We start from the raw sequence: 20,019 nt of genomic DNA, 5'->3' as shown, positions 1-20,019 counted from the left end.
GTTCGTAACGCTGACGAGTGTTGTGTGGTGGTGGTGATAATTGGTGTGTGTGTTGTGTGTGTGTCTATGTGTTTTACGATGCGGAGGTGGAGGAGCTGCATGAACACACATTTGTCGCATAGACATATCTATCATAAGATCGCGGATGAGCAAAGTAATTGTTTGTACTCGTAGTTCATTGATATGGACCTCCGAAAAGTAACACCTGACTCAATTAATTTATCATTAATGTACTAACAATTTTCACCTAAAACACCTATAATCTTCAGCGTCATCAAATAACAGATGAGGGTATATATTTCTGTTACCGCATCTTATACTATTAGGGATCTTTGTAAATGTAAGGGGCTTAGAATCACAACCCTCTAGGCATTAGCAGCCCCGATATTGTAACTTGACAGCTGACAGACAGCCGATGGATGCATTGCACTTAGAGGGCATAGGGGTTATATCTCTCAGCAGTTCAGCACACAAAAATTCCGCCAATTATACCCAAAGACATTTATTTTTTATTTTTCTTAACTTTATGTTCTGATTCTAGCACATCATCTTTCGATTCGCGGTTATCGTATCAATCTAAGTACGTACGTATGTACAGCACTAATATCTGACATAGCAAAGCGGGCACAAATATCTACGACTCTATTTCTAGGGCTGGTGTGTAAGATATTTTTGCACGCTCCGCTGTGGCAGTTATTAATGCTGGCGGTTGTATATATCTGTAACAGTCTTGTGTTCTGTATAATTCTGACCACTGATTATTAGTTCTGGCGTTCCATGCGTTTATCGTATCTAGGTATAATACGTATGAACAATCCAAACATCACTTAGTCATACTGTGTAGTGGATGTGGTCAATACCTCGAATAAACAGACCGTTGTCAACCCTGACAATGCGCTGCTTACCGTATGTCGGCGACATCATTGTTTGCGGAGATAGGGCAGTGCCTTATTTGGAAATGCACTTATATTTTATTTCAATATACTTTTTAGGGTTCCGTAGCCAAAATGGCGAAAACGGAACCCTTGTAGTTTCGCAATGTCCGTCCGCGGCTTTGCTCAGGGACTATCAATGCTAGAAAGATGTAATTTTTCACGAATACTTATGTAAACTATGCCGACAAAATTGTACAATTAAAAGTAAAAAATAAATTTTTTTAGAGTACCACGTAAATTGGGGGTGATTTTTTTTTCTCATCCAACCTTATAGTGTGGGGTATAGCTGGATAGGTCTCTTAACACCATTAGGGATTGCTATTTTTTTTATTATGAGAGAGAGGTAAAAGAGCAAGCGTATCATCTGATGTGAAGTGTTCAGCGCTGCCCATGAGTACCAACTACTCAAGGAGAGTCATTGAGGCGCGAACTGGATCAAAATGCGGCGTGGTTTAATTCTGCAGCTATGCAAAACTAAATAAACGAATTAAAATCTTATTCTAAACTTTTAAAACGATTAGTACGCAATTTTCAAAGTATGAGATTTTCCTAGCAGTGGGATACTAAATAAGCTGTAAAAAACTCTATCGTTTATATATATCTATTCGAATATGATAAATGCAAACGTGTGTTTGTATGTTTCGGAGCGACGGATTGACGTGATTTTTGGCATAGAGACAGTTTATGAGCCAGCGAGTGATATAGGCTACTTTTTATCCCGGAAAAATGCACAGTTCCCGAGGGAACAGCGCGCGATAACCGAATTCCACGCGGGCGAAGCCGCGGGCAAAATCTAGCCGTTTATATATATATAATATCATTAAGTTAAGCTAGTTAGTAATTTAAGTAAGTTAGTCCTAATACATTCAAATAAATAATAATACTGCGCTCCTAAGCCAAAAGACTGTATCTCAAAAAAAAAAACTTTTGAGTTATTGATACCATAGTGTAGAAAGAAAGAAAGAAGACATTTATTGACTAATACAGAAGACACAAATACAATCAAAATTTACACAATTACACACAAATAAAATAAAAAAATCATGAAAACACAATTTATTTAATTTAACTTTTTTTTGTACTCAGCTTAAGACATTCTGCTTCACATGGTATAAAAAACTCAAAAGTGTTTTTTTTAGATACTGCCTTTTGGCTTAGGAGGGCAGAGTATGTTTTAGTCATACTAACATAAATAATCGCTTTATCTTGTAGAAGATTATGGTACCGATTTAGGTTTGTTTGTGAGGCTCAGGAAATATAACTACCATTATTATTCCAGCCATTGTAGCGTTTGAAAGTGATCGTTATAACAATGTTATAAGAGTCAAAGTATAATGGCAAGCGGCATTGTTATTTAAACGTCGATAACGCCTATTTATGGGTAGATTTGAGCGTCTTAATGAGTGGCTTGAACGGCGTGAAAGGATTAATAGTTAAGCTGTTCTTATGTGTATCCTACTATAACAATTCCTAGGCATATCGTGAAATAGCACCATTTCATGAATTGGCTAAGGGACATTCAACGTTTAACGATTTGCCTAGTGAAGTTTAGGCAAACCATAATTCCTAGGCATATCATGAAACGCCGCCATTTCATGATTTGGCCAGTTTATGCAGATCATGAAATTTCTAGTCATATCATGAAACACCGCCATATCGGTTCTGGCACTTCGCCGGGCGCTGCCGAGGCACGCTCGCTTCACTCGCTCGGCTCGTGCGTTGTGGTCAAAATTAATACTGACCACTCCTCGCTTCGCTCGTCGTACCTAATTTTTTCTTTTTTTCGGCATATCACGATGCGCCCGGTGTAGAGCTGGGAATAACGACGAATGCGTTGCTCTAATCGATCTGCTGTATTGTTTCTCAGATACGTGATATGCCTTTTTTTTTTTTTTTTTTTTTTATTTGACTGGATGGCAAACGAGCAAGTGGGTCTCCTGATGGTAAGAGATCACCACCGCCCATAGACACCTGCAATACCAACTGGCCTGGCCAACTTCTAGCCATATCATGAAATGGCGCCATTTCATATGCCTAGGGATTTCGTTATCTGGCGGATTTTACGATCGGCCGCCGACATCTACGCATCAAAAAAAAAACAAAAAAAAGCTTTATTTCATTCCACACAATCAATGGGTAGGGTGACAAATGGAGAGGCCTCCCAGTAGGCGTTTTGCACCTGTGTTAGGAGGACTCGCTCTTCCTTTAATGGTACAATTGCGTAGACTAAAAATAAATAAGTAAAAATAAACAACTAGAAATAAATAACTAACATTACACCGTATCATATCATGACCGTTATAGCAACGTGCCAGGCAAAAATATATCCTTTGTTATCGAAAAGTACGAGACAATGCCCACTTGCACGTAGCAGTGATAAGGACAAAGGACATTTTTTATCCGGGAAAATCGCAGTGTCCACGGGATAGCGATAAACGAATTCTACGCGGAAAGAGTCACGGAGAGAGTTTAATGTGTATTTAAGTATGTATCTATATCTATATAATTATATTTATCCGTTGATTAGTACCCATAACACAAACTTTGCTAAGCTTACTTTGGGACTAGGTCAATGAGGGCTATCGTTTTTTGTCTCACTAGATGGCGCACTGTTGCCTGAGGTTTTTAAGTATGGCTTTCGAAGTCTGTTATTACGGGCGTAAAGACAAAGTTTAGATTAAAATCATATTTAATACACCTTAAAACCGTACCATAAAAATATCGAGCATGCCACAGTGTTGCATAGTCCCCGTTTTGTTCGGAAAAAGGGAGGACAAAGGTTTCCGAAAGACAAAACTTTCTCAAACACAGACATTCATTGCCCCGGCACGCATATTTGCCATAATTAATTTCAGATATTGCAAAATATCCACAAAATTATTCTAATTATAAATTAACTCGCGTAGCTCACCCAAAAACTATGAGATATGACATTTCGGAGACCTCACGCTACACTAGCGCCTCTAGTGGCGAATTCATACGCGAGAGCCCTCATTGATGTGAATTGTCCCGTGATATTTATTTATTTATTCATTGTCTCCAGCAAATAATGCCATCGATGGCAGCAGATCTGCTGCCAGTCAACTGTCACATTATCGGATAGGTTATCCAGTAACGTGGGCCGAAGGTCCGCTGGGACACGGAATGCACTTATCGGGCACCGGGTAAGATTTTTCGTGATTCTTTATATTGTGTGATAGTTCAATATTTTGATTGTAATATTTTATTTTTGAAGCCGTGGTGGCTTAGTGGTTTGACCTATCGCCTCTCAAGCAGAGGGTCGTGGGTTCGAACCCGGCTCGCACCTCTGAGTTTTCGAAATTCATGTACTACGGAATTACATTTGAAATTTACCACGAGCTTTACGGTGAAGGAAACATCGTGAGGAAACCTGCACAAACATGCGAAGCAATTCAATGGCCCAGTGCGGATTGGGAACTTCACACGCACCATTGAATACTTCGTTATCGAATTTCGCAGTAGGCCCTCAGGGGCTCGTTACAGGCATTATTTCACACAAACATATCAAAATAAATAATCTAATTGTATCTTCATACTGTACCTACCCGCCTAAGGGCATAAGTGAACTCCGCCCTTACAGGGTTCGTTGACCTTGAAAGCATATTCTATTGAAACTGAGGAGAAATGATTGAATATTCCACGTACAGCTTAATGAAAATGCGTTTACTATTTCTCCAAGCTGTAAGGGAAACGTCCGAGGGCTGAAGAGTGTGAGCGTCCGAGGGCTGGAGAGTGAGCGTCCGAGTGAGACACAAAATAAAAATACAGACAAACAATTTGTTTCCTTTGTATTTGCCAACATTAGTGTCGAATAAGGTGAAACACATTTCGAATTAAAAGCAAGACACGAACACACATCAATATTAAATACTAGCGTTAACTCGCGGCTTCGCACGCGTAAAACATTAGATACAGCAGTTGAATTGAAATTCCGGGATTTTATTAAATTCTCGTGGGAATACCCTAAAATTACATCGTGGTTTTCATTGACGTTAAATTAAAACACCCATGCCAAATTTCATGACTCTAAACCCAGCGCTTGTTATTTCGAGATTTTATCCCTTTCCCGTGGGAATATCGGGATAAAAGTAGCCTATGTGTTAGTCTAGATGTGTGTTTTAATCCAGGTTATAAAGTAACTTTTTGCCAAATTTCAGTCAAAAGTTGAAAAGTTCTTGAAATTTAAAAATATTCCAAGTAAAATACTTAAAATTCCAAAAGAATTGACAGAAAAAGACTAACTTATACTGGATCGCTAAATTTGACACTGAAGCGATTCAATTCCCACTCAAGTTAAGCGTCATGGTACGAAAACCGCTTGAAATGAGTGAATGAAAATGTCTGCATCGCTGTCGCTGAACCGTGCTTGAACTGAATCGCAAAAGTAACGTCGTCGTACGAAATAGCGATGCAGTTCAGTTTAGAGCCTAAACTAAATAGTATTAAGAGAGTGTGGTATGCCCCCAGATTAAAGATGCTATATATTGGGACAGTGACGAGACTCCTTATACAAGTTTTTAATAAAATAACTGAAATCCTGAATAATTTATTGAATCAGGCGTTACTTGGCGGAGGTCCATATTAATTCTTACAGTGTGGAGGTGGAGGCACATGAACACGCATCTTTTGCATAAACTTAATTATCATAAGGTCGCGGGTGATCAAAGAAATTATTTAGTTCATTGAAAACCTGAAAGTATTTTTCTCAGAATCGAGAGTAGAATCGATTACACTATACTTTAGGCACTATACATAGCCAGGCTGGGTGTGGATTTCCCTCCTCCATCTTACTGTGCCCAGTTTCAAAGTTATGAATGCATTTTTTTTTTATTAATGCAACTGACAGTGATTTATATTCTCACCTGATGTTAAATGAAGTCAATGTTCTAGCGAGGTTGCATGATATTATTTCGATAGGTTTAACACGAGTTACGAGTATTATTTGTAGGGAGAGATCACCGCTTTTCATCGATGTTATCGTCAAATCTATAGTTTTTTTATAATGAAATAAAATCTCAAAATTTTCCGATGATACGTACTTTTTTTAGCGGTCAATGATGAAATAAATTGCTTTATTGATATCACTAATAATTACTGATACTTTTATATTTTAAAACTTGAGAAAAGATCCCACTGAGACCACTTAACGTTAGGTAGCTTGTTTGCCTACCCTTTGATAGAATAAAATAGAAAATATTATTTTATATTAATTCAGTTCTAACCATAGCAAATATAAAGTATTTTATAATAATAATATTCCAAGCAAAAATATATTTACAATTATGTATTAAAGTTACAACATAAATTTAAAAAAAACTATCGATTTGTCGATAACATCGATAGAAAGCGGTGCTCTCTCCCTACAATCTGTCAATAGCCGCACGCAAAATTCCGGGCCCTAATTATTAGTCTTGGGTCCCTCGTTTCCTTCACAAAAATGCTCATGGTCTCATGGATTCAAATGTAATTTCGCATATAAATTATATCTGAACCCATTTGAATCTATCCGCAAACCCACAGCCTGCATGAAAGGCCTTAAGTCAAACTTTAAAATTTTTTACTGTAAAGTTTTTAAATTCACAAAACTACATAAAAAGTTATACTCAAAGCTTTTATTGTTCTTGCCGGTGGAATTAATATCCTACTCCGAGAAACTCGAGAGCTCGGTATTCTGCTGGTATGTGAGCTATACACTAACTTACAATGCAACTACTACTGGAGGTAAATTGCTAGCATACTTGTCCACTAAGTTGCTTAGTACCCATAACACAAGCTTTGCTAAGCTTACTTTGGGACTAGGTCAATTGGTGTGAATTGTCCCGTGATATTTGTTTTTTATTTATTTTTTAAGACCACTCTCTAGGTTGCGACCTCGGACTAAATCATCGTCAGAGAGCGGAATTTTCATGGCATTTTTGATCTGTCATATTATTATGACTTCTCACTTATCGACTCTACCTAAATGATATAGATATTAGACTTTAATTTAGATTGTCGTAAACTTATCATGTTATGTCGAGATTTTATATTAATGTCAACATGTTTGTAGGGACGAACGACAAAACATTTAGTCAATTAGCGTTTTGTACATTTTGGCCCAGAGTATTCTGTCCTGAAAACTTCCAGACACAAAGACATCTGGACCATAGTGAAAGCTGCCTTGGAAACATTTTGAGTAAAAGTGCATGTTGGCCATACCATGTTTTGTCCCTAAAATATTCAGACAAATTGACCTGGCGGCACAAACATTTTTTACTTTTTGACAGTGTTAAATCTCAACATTCTATGCATTTTGACTTTTGTACCAAAATTACCTGTCACCAAAAAGTGCCTAAAAATTCCGCTCTCTGATCGTCATCGTCTCAGCCTATATATAGAAAATGTTCCACTGCTGGGTACAGGCCTACTCTCAGAATGAGAGGTCTCGGGACGTAGTTGTAGTTCCCACACGAGCCAAGTGCGGTAAGAACACACACCATTATGGTTGACCAACCATATGCTGGCATATTTTAGATTAAAATAACTTTTTCATTTCTCATGCTCGTAAAGTTTTCGTTTATGCTGTATCTAGGCGACATAAAATGACTTTTTATGCTCTAGTCTAGTGCATAAAATAAAATCTTCGTCTAAGACCAACTTAAGACCAAGGTAATCTGGTGTCAACAGCCACAAACAAAAAAGTTTCTACATATTTTTTAAATAATTTAACTTTAAGTCAATCAAGCCAATCATAATAAATCAATAAAATTAAAAAAAAAATGTTATTATAATAATGCATAAAGAATAAAAGGTACATAGATAGTGAATTATTGTGTCCACTGTTGCTATTTCATTTCCTCGCAATCTAAGCGGAAAGCAGAGTGTAAAACTCGAGCATTAAGCCCATTTTCCCCTCAACGTGTCTATCCACCCTTGCCACGGCTTGGGTAAAATGGCTCGTTTTATGCTCTTGTTGTACAATCTACTATTTTAAATAGGTTCGCGTTTGGCCACAGTCACGCCTGACAAAGAACATTTGCGAAACTGAAGTGATAGTGGGCGGAGCACATGCTCGCAGGACTGATGGCCGACGAGATCAGAAGGTTCTCGAATGGCGTCCGCGGACCGGGAGACGAGCTGCCGGTAGGCCTCCAACGAGATGGAGTGACGACCTGGTTAAGATCGCGGGATCGCGGTGGATGCGGAAAGCACAAGACCGGTCTGAGTGGAGAGCCCTGGGGGAGGCCTATATCCAGCAGTGGACGTCTTTCGACGCAGGCAGGACATTTCACTCCTCAGCTGTCCGGATAATAAAGGACGAGCGAAAACGCTTTGTCCGAATTTACTATTATTTAAGCACATTTTTTTTTTGTAATAACAGACTCTAGGGCCTTGGTCAGCCGATATGAAGTGTTTCATAAAGGCCCTTTCTTCCCGGTTGATCGACACCTCTGGGGACCCAAGAGCTGGTACGCATTTATCCCAGCGGATCGCACTTGCGGTCCAAAGGGGTAATGCGGCCAGCATCATGGGAACTCTGCCACAGGCAGATCTTTTGGACGGGGTTTTCTTTTTATAATTCTTATTTTTATAGTAACTGTTGTGGTATTTACTTGGTAATTCTTGAATAAGGGAACAACTTCTTCAAAACATACGAGTTTAATTATAATAAAGAAAAATATACAGCAAATTTGTACGGAAGATGTGTTTGCTTGACCGCGGTCTAATGGCTTCTGAATGTGCGAGCTATAGATGCAAAACTCGAGGCACACTGTGTCGACACCGTGTATTGCAGTGGTTCGTCGTGTTTCGAACAGTAACATATAGATATATTTAGTTAAGGTTTCTTAGGTAAGTTTTCTTTGTCTTCTTATTATTATTTTATTTAATTTAATCTGTAAAAAGAAAGTAAATTAATTAGAATGTAGCAAACTCCTTGGAGTTTTATACTTTTTTGTTGTATTTTTTTGTAAAGTTCTTTTTTTGTATATTTTTCTGTTACTTGTCATTATTGCGTTGTGTTGTGTGGTTGTGTTATCAAGTATATTTTAATTTCATCATATTATTTCTTCGTTTGCTTTTAGTTATTTATTACAGTCCACTCATACGTTTCAAGAAAATATACTTGATCATCACAAAGCCAAAAAACGCAATTCAAAGCCTGAATATTCAGCAAAAAGCTTTCTATGCGAGAATTTTCTTCAAAAACCTTTGTAATAGTTTTTGCCTTTAGGCTGTGAATATTCTAGCAAGTAATTCATTTGCTGGTGAAATAACTTTGTTCGTTTCATTTTATTTTATAAGACTTTCTATTTGCTAAGCCGGATCGAGTTGAGATGAAATAAAATTTACTTGACTTGTGCAAACAAGTCAGAGATATAAAAACTTTTATTTATATTTAAGAAGAAGCGCATTATAGAGACCTCTTGTGACAATAAAGTTGGCCAAATACTCAGCCAAATACCTATGGCTTTTTTAGAATGAATTCTATATTATAGATTCGAAAACCTAGCAAAATAGAATAAGTATAATTAAGACGCTTTTTTAAACCTCAAATCTAAGGGAAAAAAATCAATAATCGTGTTTTATTTTCAGAATTTACAAGAATTTATGACAAAATCAAATACATATTACGTAAACAATACATATTTGCCTACATTATCGAAGAGAAAATTCACAAAAAATCAAATGCCTCGTCTCAAAGTTCATTACGATAAATGCTAAGCATTGATCGTTTTTCTCTTTAAGATAATCGCCGTCCCCGGGGAACAAAATGATAACCGCCATTATCTTAGTTTTATTTTTATGCCATATTTGGAATCCGTAGGTGCCAAAGCACCTGCTCAATTTTTTTCGCAAATTTTGTATGGTAAACGACAAAATTAAAAAAAAATACAATATTTTTCAAAATTTTTATTGATATCCCTTTTAACTAGAATAAAAATGTGCAGTAAGTTTATCATAAAATAATTAAAGCTCATCGCATGACAAACAACCATATTATTATGTTCTCGTCAAAAAATAGATCGCATAGTAATGATATGCGGACTTATCATTTTATTCTCGTCGCAAACCGCTAAATACTTTTCGTGCAATGGCGCTCACCAAAACGACGCATTTGAAACAGAACTAAAACTTACTGCCATCTCCTTTTGTCACATTGCACGGGACGAATATTTATAAATTGCAATGGTTTATATCGGCATATCAAGTGCTAGGCACGTGGCAATGTTTATTTAGAATAATAAAATGCCTCTCAGTGTGCTCTCAAACCAACTTACTAAAACATTGTGTCGGCGTTTTAATGTTTGATTTCGAATATTTAAGTGCTTAAACTATATTATAATTATTGGTGTGATTGGAGTAACAGTGAAGTGAGTGACAATGAATAAACAAAGGACATCGCGTTTAATGACTAAGTATTATGAGTAATGTTAAACTAATTGAAAAAGGCAAAATAATGAGAATATTGGTAAGTATTTACATATTAAAACGTTTTATGAATTGTTGTATTGCACCATTTTGAGCGTGATCGACAAACAAACATCGACTGTATTCATAGAATCAACTAATTACAGAAAAAAATGATTCTGAATTGAACCAAGATTTCTCACCAGATGTGTCCAAATAATGGCCTGGTCCAGAGAGATTTCAAAATTAACAGCTGAGAGTTCTTAAAGTATTGGAGGAGACTCAGATTATTTTAAACAAGCCTTTCAGAACATAATAAGCACTCCATCAACTTTATCGAACATTTCCCTCGTATTGAATTTTGTGGATTTTATAGCATCACCTTCAATCGTTTATGAACAACTGATCGGGACTCCAGCAGCACACACTAATTATTCTAATGATTTGACACTAATCTCGACAGATGAATGTAGGTATAGGACCCTTTCATAAGAATTCAAAACGGTGCCATAATCAAATATTCCTTAGCAACCCACAGCCGTCAACATCGTCTAATTCTAGAAGTATTTTTGATGATCGAGAACAAGAACTAGCGTCGCCTTTTGATGGTAATGATTTTGATGAAACATTACAGAGGAATTTAATTGTGTAGCAGTGTAATCTCAGAACGATTGTCGGTAGTTCAAGCATGGCGTATAGACCAGCCCTCCAGAGCCCTGACTCTCAGAGTTCTCCTGCCCCTCACTATCTTGACAATGGGAGCCTGGTTTTGCCCATCAGAGTCTCGATCGGAGTCCAGCCCATGATTCTTGCCCATCATAGTCTTGCGCAGTACACTCTCAGCCACCAAAGTCCTGACCATCAGACCCATAATCATTGTACTCTCATGAATAGTCCACCCGACTCTGAGATTGAAGAGGACTGTACAAATCATGACTTAACACAGAAGAAACTTACAAGGAAACAGAAACGAAATGATGACACAAGTCAAGACTCGACTAGCAAGAAACTCAAGAATTTGGGAGAAGCAAATACAGGATGCAGATCAAAGAAATCATTTAACAAAAAGAAAATAAAAACTACTAATAAATGTGGCGAAAAAAATAATGAAAATGTGTTAAAAAGAACAAAAAGAGAACATAATGGCCCAATATTATAAAATCATGAGCGAGGAAGTTAATCGTGAACCATTTAATAGTTAAGGATATTAATCTAATATCTATAGTTCAAACACGAACACGAAGAAACAAGCGGGGAACAAGACAAACAGCAGCTCCTTTATTCAACCCAAATCCTGTCTCCAATTTTGAACTGCAAGTGCTGTGTACAGAGCACATGCCTATAAGTAAGGCTTTATTATGACGACATCATTAGTCTTTGCAAGTCACGAGACATTTCAGCCCATACCATGGCTTTTATGACTCCCTGAGCATCAATACCAGTACTGCAATTAATGAAAACCAAGAGGAAGATGATGACAATTGATTTACCTGATTTCATCTCTATAATAGTCACCCGGGTTAATGCTTTATCAAGGAAATGATTTTATAATTATTGTTAGACTGATGAAAAATAATACCAAATTCGTAGGTTATTTTGTTTGATTTTATATACTTTAAACTTAAAGTGGTAATTAGTCTTTGAAAATAATCTTTTGTTTTTAGTTACTTTATGAAACTGGCTGGTTTATTTTTATTTGATTAAGACTATAAATGATTGCGACTATACTTACATTTCAGTGGTAGTGTTGCACGTTTTATAATGGAAAACTATGATTTTAAGAAATTAAAGACTGTTTTTTTAGTATTATTGGAATCGTTCGTAATATATTGCAATGTTGATTATCATGTTATTGTTTTATTATAAAACTTTCCTAAAAACCTTTAGTAAAAAAAATATTCCTAATAATTACGGGAATAAAATGGTAACGAACTATTATCTTAAACGCCGCTCACACTGAAAAGTAGTCGAATAAAATGGTACACCAATGGTATAATATTAGTGTTTGATCCTGAGAAACACCGAATAAAATGATATACGTCTTAACGCATAATAGTCAGTGATCTATTTCGACTAAGTTACTATTTCTTAAATATCTTTCTTTTGACACATTTCTCATGTATCACAGTAACATATTGAGATGTAATGAAAAATTAAGTTTACATAAAGCTAACTACCAACTGTCTACGTTTATCATAAAAGTCACAATTAAGCAAAACATGTTTTTGATTTTTCCTGAAAAATTTGGTTTTTGCAGTTATCTTTTTGTTCCCCGGGGCCGGCGAATACAATTAAGTAAATCGTAATAAGTGCGATCCGCAGTACAACATTGTCTCTATCAGTCATCATTGTACTCATTAAGGCACTTGTCCTACCGCCGACGATGAGCGAGAAGCGAGCAGAGCGAGTAACTAGAAACGAGTGGGCGAGCAGTGAAAAGCGAGTGTTCGAGCACGACGGGCGATTACTCGCTCCACTCGCTCGAGCCGGGCGGCCGCCAAGCTAACAGCGCTGAGCGAGTATCGCTGAGCTAGTTTTATAGCTCAGCGAGTTTTATAGCTCTTGTCGCTGCGACAAAAGATGTAAGAGCGAGTTCTCGCCGGCAGTGTGAACCGCCAGCGATCAACTATTAATATATATCTCTTTTACTCACACAGGATCTTATATCTTTTGTTCGTTTCTTGAGCGAGAAAATAGTCGATAGCCAATCGTTTCCTCGCCGGCGGTGAGACAACTGCCTTAGGAAAACACTATTGCATTTATTAAGAAAGGTTGCAACAGCACGGCTTACGACGTTTTACCCATACACACTACGTAAGCAGGTTAAGGTTCTACGTTTCGTTTGTATGTACAACCTGGATTCACTGGGTACAAGCTTTTACCCCCGTTTCTTTCACGTTAACTTTAGGATCTGTCAACTAAAATTCCAGGACTTCACTTTTTCGTGGTTTCCAAAACTTACATTCATCTGGGTGACACTCATTCCCAGTCCGGATATTACCGACATGGAAATACCGACCCTGTTTTTCGTGTACACGCCAAAACTGAAATGAGCTTCTATGGGCGTGTACACGGAAAACAGGGTCGATATTATCCGGGACTGTAAAGAGTGTCACCCATTCATCTTAACAGAAAGAACATCCACGCAAAGACTCGTGTCTCTAGTCAGGGCTTAGCGGTTGAGACTTAGTGGCATCGTAGCTCTTAAACGGGTGAACTGATTTGAATGCGTTTTTTTATTTGAAAGCAGGTTTTTGGCAATGGTTCTTAGATAATATCTGTTTTATCAAAATCGGTCCAATCGTTTTTGAGATATTGAACTTTAAAGTGACAATGTTGGGGGTTTTCAAACTTATTGTTGGTAAGGTTAAGGGGGTTAAAAATAGATGTAGACGCACGCGCACGATTTATTGTATTCCCATCAAAACATAAAATGTGAAATGAGAGCCAAGTTCAATATTACGATATATGCCTTGATTGTTGACTTTAACGACAAAAGAAGTGAGAACTAAATGGGTGCCAAGTGCCAAGCTGCCAAATATCATTTCATCTTATAACTTCATCATCATCATCATCATCATGTCAGCCGAAAGACGTCCACTGCTGGACATAGGCCTCCCCCAAGGCTCTCCACTCAGACCGGTCTTGTGCTTTCGCATCCACCGCGATCCCGCGATCTTAACCAGGTCGTCGCTCCATCTTGTTGGAGGTCTACCGACAGCTCGTCTCCCGGTCCGGGGACGCCATTCGAGAACCTTTTGACCCCATCGGCCATCAGTCCTGCGAGCAATGTGCCCCGCCCATTGCCACTTCAGTTTCGCAATTCTTCGAGCTATGTCGGTAACCTTAGTTCTACTGCGGATATCATCATTTCTGATTCTATCCCGCAGAGAAACCCCGAGCATAGCCCTCTCCATAGCCCTTTGAGCCCATCTTATAACTTAGGATAATATATTGAAGCCTAAGGTCGGACTTGGCTAGTTCTCATGTACGAATTATTATTAAGTACCTAAATGAGTCATGGGAGAGCCCTATGTTCGATGGCTAGTTTCTACCAGCAAGCCAAATTTTCGGAAGAATAAAATAAGAACTTACAGCTTTAAAACTTGCGAAGGCTAATATAATTCGTATATGAAAACTAGCCAAATCCGACCTTAGGCTTCAATATATTTACCTAAGTAACAAGAAGAAATGATATTTTAAGTTGTGATAAAATAATTTCAGGACTGACCATTGAGCTTGGCACCTGGGCACTTGGTACCCATTAAGATCTCGCTTCTTTTGTCGTTAAAGTCAACAATCAAGGCATTTAGCGTGAAAGAGCATGAAACATAAGTATGTGTGGACGTACTAACTTTCGCATGTATAATATACATACCAGTAGGCATAAATAAATTGCTCTTGCCAAAGAACATTGCTTTGAAATTGCCTCTAGTCTATTCGAATAACCATTTATCGGTAATCCGGTTGTGGACGCTTGCCAGTAGGGGTTTGCAGCCAAAATAGACAGTGCTAGAGGCTAAATCAAAATCGTAATGAGGGCTATAGCTAAAATTCGCCGCTAGAGGAGCTAGTGTAGCGAGAGGTCTCCGAAATGTCAAATCGGACTCGTTTAAAAATAATGATGCAACAATTCGCTGGGTGCGCGAACAGCGCCAACTAGCGGTTACAATTACGGCAGACTTTGAAACATCAAATGACTGGTTGTCCTTACGAAGAGTAAGTAAACAAACAAATAATTTCAATAATATAAATCGAAAAACTTATATTCTTAGACCTTTTTTATTTCCCGTCTAAAATGGCACAATCAATTATTAATTTCAGAACACGGTCTTTCTCCTGACTGAGAGATAAAGAAATGAAATCATGAGAAGTAAAGAAATAAGCAAAAATCGAATAACGCATTACATATTATGTTGCAGACGATTATTTATGACTGTAGTAGGTCGTCAGTAATGCAGACTTTTTGTGTATTTTCAGTTTAACATGGCCAAATTAATTATAAAAACTGGATTCCGAGCACACTATACGACATGGCTTTCCAACCACAAAGAACAATTAAAGGAAAAAAAATAGTTTTGACTCAATATGTCCAAGATGTAAAAGTAACCAATTATGAAGATCATAAATTCATAATGAGTCAAACCATTGAAACTCGTGTAATTCGTCAAACTTCAGTGACATAGACGCCATGCAAAACATCTTTCTGGTGGAAGTTTATAGAATTTGTGATCACTGTTTTTGCCATTGTTCTTGCAGTTAACTACACAGCAGGTTTTGTGACGCATATTTACTTATTTTTGCTTAATAATGCACGAACACGTAAATTTCAATAGTAAATAGTGACAGTTGGTCCGCCGAAAAGTTCCTTGTTTGGCCACGGCGCGCGCTGCGATCGATTCGTGGTTCCTCCACTTCCTACTTTGCACCCAGCGAATAGAAAAATAAAAATTGGCGAAGGCCAAGCGGGAGCAACGCACTCTTTGGGTTGTTATAGTTTGTTTTGTGATGTTTTTTATTTCTTCGCAGTAGTCGTGAAAAACAATGTTTAGTCTCGGCCAAAAGTGCAATAGATGAACTTATATTATCGAAGAAACTCATTCATCTATTGCTTACTTTCCAGCCAGGAAACTACCTAATTATGTGAGTATGAGACGTGATCAAAGGCCATATTATCACTTTCCCGTCTTCTTTCTGTCACACACAGTATTGGATGTGGATAGAAAGAGATGAATATGCTGGCAAAAGCCTAGGCGTTAGACAATACGGTCACTCGTCTATCTTCATCTAGCAAATAGTAGCTTTTGTTACCCAGATTGTACAATACATACGTTGCAGGTATTTGTCCATTAGCGAGCTCGACCATCAAATTAGAAAATACAGGGCCAAAATCGTGTCATTGTTTCATACGGAATCAACGTCCTCTTTATTTTGGAATTGTTCTTAACCCTTAAATTGGCAAGAGTAAAAAAATACAAAAACAAGTGATACAGTATCATACCTTTATTTAATACCGTCTTAGGGTCTACAGAAAAATAAAAATAAAAATCTAGCATTATTGGTTTTTCAGAAAATCTATGTACATCACCATGCACGTTGCCAATTCTATAAGAACAAAGTAACATTATTGTGTGTACACGCTGGTTACCGCTGCCAATCAGGCAGTAAACTTTTATATATAAAAAAACCTAAATTATTTAAAAAAAACATCATTTATACTTGGTTTTGGTATATTTGGTATAGGTATTTTAACTAAATGTAAACAAAACACCGTCAATTGGTGTCTTAAATATTGAAATTTCCCCATTAGACTATCTAAACATACTATCTGTATTGAAATACACTAGTCTACTTAGTATTACAATGATAGACAAGTAAAATGTTTAAATCCTTGAATGTGACAAATCTAGCAACTGAAGTTTGTTTACATTTAGTTAAGTACTCGTACCTATCCAAATCAAATATAGTGTGGAACTGTCGAAAGCAATTTCGTGTTTTCGTTTTTCCAGCAGCGAAACAAAGGGGCATATTATGAGTTGCTCTGAAGATGAGCTCTGATTGAGTTCGAAACGCGCTCAAGTGTATATGGCGTGGCTATGGATTGCATAGAGTTTAATGTGGGCAAAGCATCATATTAACTGTGGATGGCCAGGGCAGAACTTTTTCTCTAATGGGTGAAAGAAGCATCGTGCATGCTTTCAGAATTCAATCGGTTTTGGATATACATATATATTTATCAACCTCATGCTCATCCAATAAGCAGTATAGCAAATTTAAACGTTCCAAAGAAGAGTTTAGAGAAGGTGCATCAGAGCTATCATCAGAATCGAATTGTGGCGGTGCGTGCGGTTTAATTTCCTCGTCCGGATTAGAGCCACAATCATAACATGCCTTTTCTACGGGAATTAAAGCTAAAATCTTATGCGGTCGACTTTATGTGAAGCACGGCAGACAAAGAAAGAAAAACATACTCATCAAAAAAATGTACAGGGAACTTGGCAACGTACATGGTGGTTACCGTAGTTGAATGTAAGTACTTCTTCACAAACTTGGCGACGGTAACCGTGGTGTACGTTCTAATTTAACAGTGATTATCGTTGTTATCATGCTGAATATACACAAAATAACCAATTGTTCGTATACTTTAGCATTTTCTCATAAAACACAAAACATAATAAGCATAACTTGCATAGAAAAAAGTTGAAATTTTTAATAAAACTTTCCCTAGGTACTAGAATGCGACGCCGCGTTGAACTTATTTTTGACACTGACGTTAATTTGAAATTATTGCCAAGTCACATATTTTTTCAACCATTCATCATAAAATTATTTAGTAGTTTTTAGTCATAAAAGTTTCAAAAAATATATATATTGATGATAGTATTTTTATTAACTAACGTACACGGTGATGCACAGTGCCAATTTAAGGGTTAAAATACTGTTGATATTGGTACAGGTCTTGTTTTCATTCCCCGTTGTTTGTTTCTTTGTCAAGGAGTTAAGGTGCAACTGTAGGAAATGACAACAGTAGGAAATGCTTGTGAGACAGATTTTGTCTGGAATCGGTATAGTTTGCAAAAATGACATTTACTGTAATTTTGATCATATTGCTTAGTTTTTTTTTGTCTAAAATACACTACTTAGGTCTATTTTGTTTTTTGATCACTTTTTCAAATCATTCATCATCATTATCATCATCATATCAGCCGTAGAATGTCCACTGTTGATTAACTTCCTGTGTTGCGCTTTTTTCTTGACTTTTTCACAAACGTTTTCGACTTGACTTTGTATGTTATATCGAGCGCACTAACGTACATTATGAAGCATATAATATAAGTTAGACAAATACATACATTTCTCACGTACTGATCAAAGGTCCTCACCGCTGTCCTTCCTAGAAGTAGAGCATCCATCTCGCTCTCCGGAACCGCCACGACTGCCACGGTTGGCGCCGGGCCCGCCTTCATTGACACGTTCATTTTGCACTTAAAGTCCAACAGCACTTAGTTTAAATTCCAACAAAGAATCAGTTGTGTTAACGTCGCCGGGTCTTAAATTGTTTTCACACACCTTTCATCTATACCATTTATTTAGTATCGCTAAGAGTAACGTTGGAGTTTTAGCTTTGAATTCAACTAACACAGTTTCAGCAATTGCTTCGGTGTTTCAACATTTTTTTTTTGTAAACCGACTTGAATCCAGTTTTTACTCCAGTTTTCATCCAAAAAAGTTTAAATAGTTATTATAATTTTTTAAAGCACTAGGTCACTACTTCTAAAGTAGTAAAGTCACAATGAATTTTCTATTCCGTGTCTTGACGCACTGATACGATTAAAAAAAATTGGGAAGTACACAAAATTTTCAATCTGATCTGATTGAACAGGAGTTCTAATTTGCTTCGCACGGTCACCGGCTTTAGTCACTTTTGGATTATTTGATTTGGAAATTTCAGTCTGTGTGTACTTGGATTTACATTGAAGGTTAGGTTTATTTTAAAGACTTGATTAGTGAATTATTTTACTTTTCTAAACCGTTTTCCAGCTTCAGCTTTTTCACTTTACGCTTCAGATAATCACACTATCACATTATTCGCACCAGATATTTTGACTATATTGTCTACTTTTTGACCATTTTCACTTTTCTTGGGTATATCTTGAAAACTTATTGTTAATTGACGAAATAATAATGGTATTGATATGATGCCGGTTGCTTATTGTCTTTCGTGGAATTGACCAAAAGAGTCACTTTAGCGTCCGTAGATTTTGTGGATTTTTTTAATAGCTTCTTAACAGTTCTTTTGGTTTTTGCAACACCTTTTTGTTTGTCCGCCACTTGATCCCACGTCAGTCTTTCTTACAGTATTGTATTGGGGATTAAATAAAATTCGTTTTTTGGACCTTAGTTATTGATGATATTTTCTTGTTTCTATCCACTGAAATCTGAATTTTAGTCGTTTCTAATAACATGAATACTAACTTAACAAATTCATAAATTCATGATATTGAGCTTTAAGTATTGAATCTTACAGACAACCTTAGAAGCCTTAGCTTACCTATAGAACCTTTATCATAATCATCACCACAGCCTATGTATATATCTGGGAAAACGCCTGTTTTCATATCTTTTCATATTTTTGTAGCGAAAATTTCACGCGTTATAAGATGGGTAATTTCGATAGCTCTGCGATTAGCGGTGTAATGTTGGACTTGTAAACTGGAAGTGTACAGTTTATACCGACATATGTCAGACGTAAGATGAATTTTATTTTTCAATTTATTTAGTTAATGTCTTTCTTTTAAAACTTCTTTATTCTTTATCATGGATATAGGCCTCCCCCATAGACCTCCAGTTGCCTCGGTTGGAAGCGGCTTGCATCCACCGTGAGCCCGCGACTTTAACCAGGTCATCCGTCCATCTTGTTGGTGGACGTCCTACGCTGCGCTTGCCGATCCGCGGTTTCCACTCGTGAACCTTTTGGTCCTAACGACCATCTGTTCTCCCGTGCTATATGGCCCGCCCATTGCCACTTCAACGAGCTAATTCGCTTGGCTATGTCGGTGACCCTTGTTTTTCTACGTATCTGCCGTTACAATACAATAATAACGGACAAACCATTGTTATCGGAGTTATAAATAACTAATCAACAGGCAAAAGTCATGATTGGGTAAACGTG

The 20,019-nt window shown here is 37.2% G+C and overlaps 1 protein-coding gene across 3 annotated transcripts in view; it reads right to left on the bottom strand.

Annotated features, from left to right (window-relative positions):
- The window catches only part of LOC141441617 (inactive dipeptidyl peptidase 10), a 734,138-nt gene that overhangs the window by 549,322 nt on the left and 164,797 nt on the right, over positions 1-20,019 (bottom strand). Inside the window, exon 2 of one of the 3 annotated variants that reach the window (XM_074106406.1) lies at positions 18,200-19,285. The exons of 1 other annotated variant lie outside the window; for it this stretch is intronic. In XM_074106406.1, the coding sequence (XP_073962507.1) occupies positions 18,200-18,325 (126 nt within the window). In that variant the 5' untranslated portion in view covers positions 18,326-19,285. The remainder of the gene's footprint in view (positions 1-18,199; positions 19,286-20,019) is intronic. One more of the 3 variants, XM_074106407.1, reaches the window with a different exon arrangement.

Source organism: Choristoneura fumiferana, chromosome 24 (assembly GCF_025370935.1).
Source record: "Choristoneura fumiferana chromosome 24, NRCan_CFum_1, whole genome shotgun sequence".
In the NCBI taxonomy this organism is placed as follows: domain Eukaryota; kingdom Metazoa; phylum Arthropoda; class Insecta; order Lepidoptera; family Tortricidae; genus Choristoneura; species Choristoneura fumiferana.
Note: the sequence above shows the minus strand (reverse complement) of the source record. Positions and strands in the feature narration are given on the sequence as shown.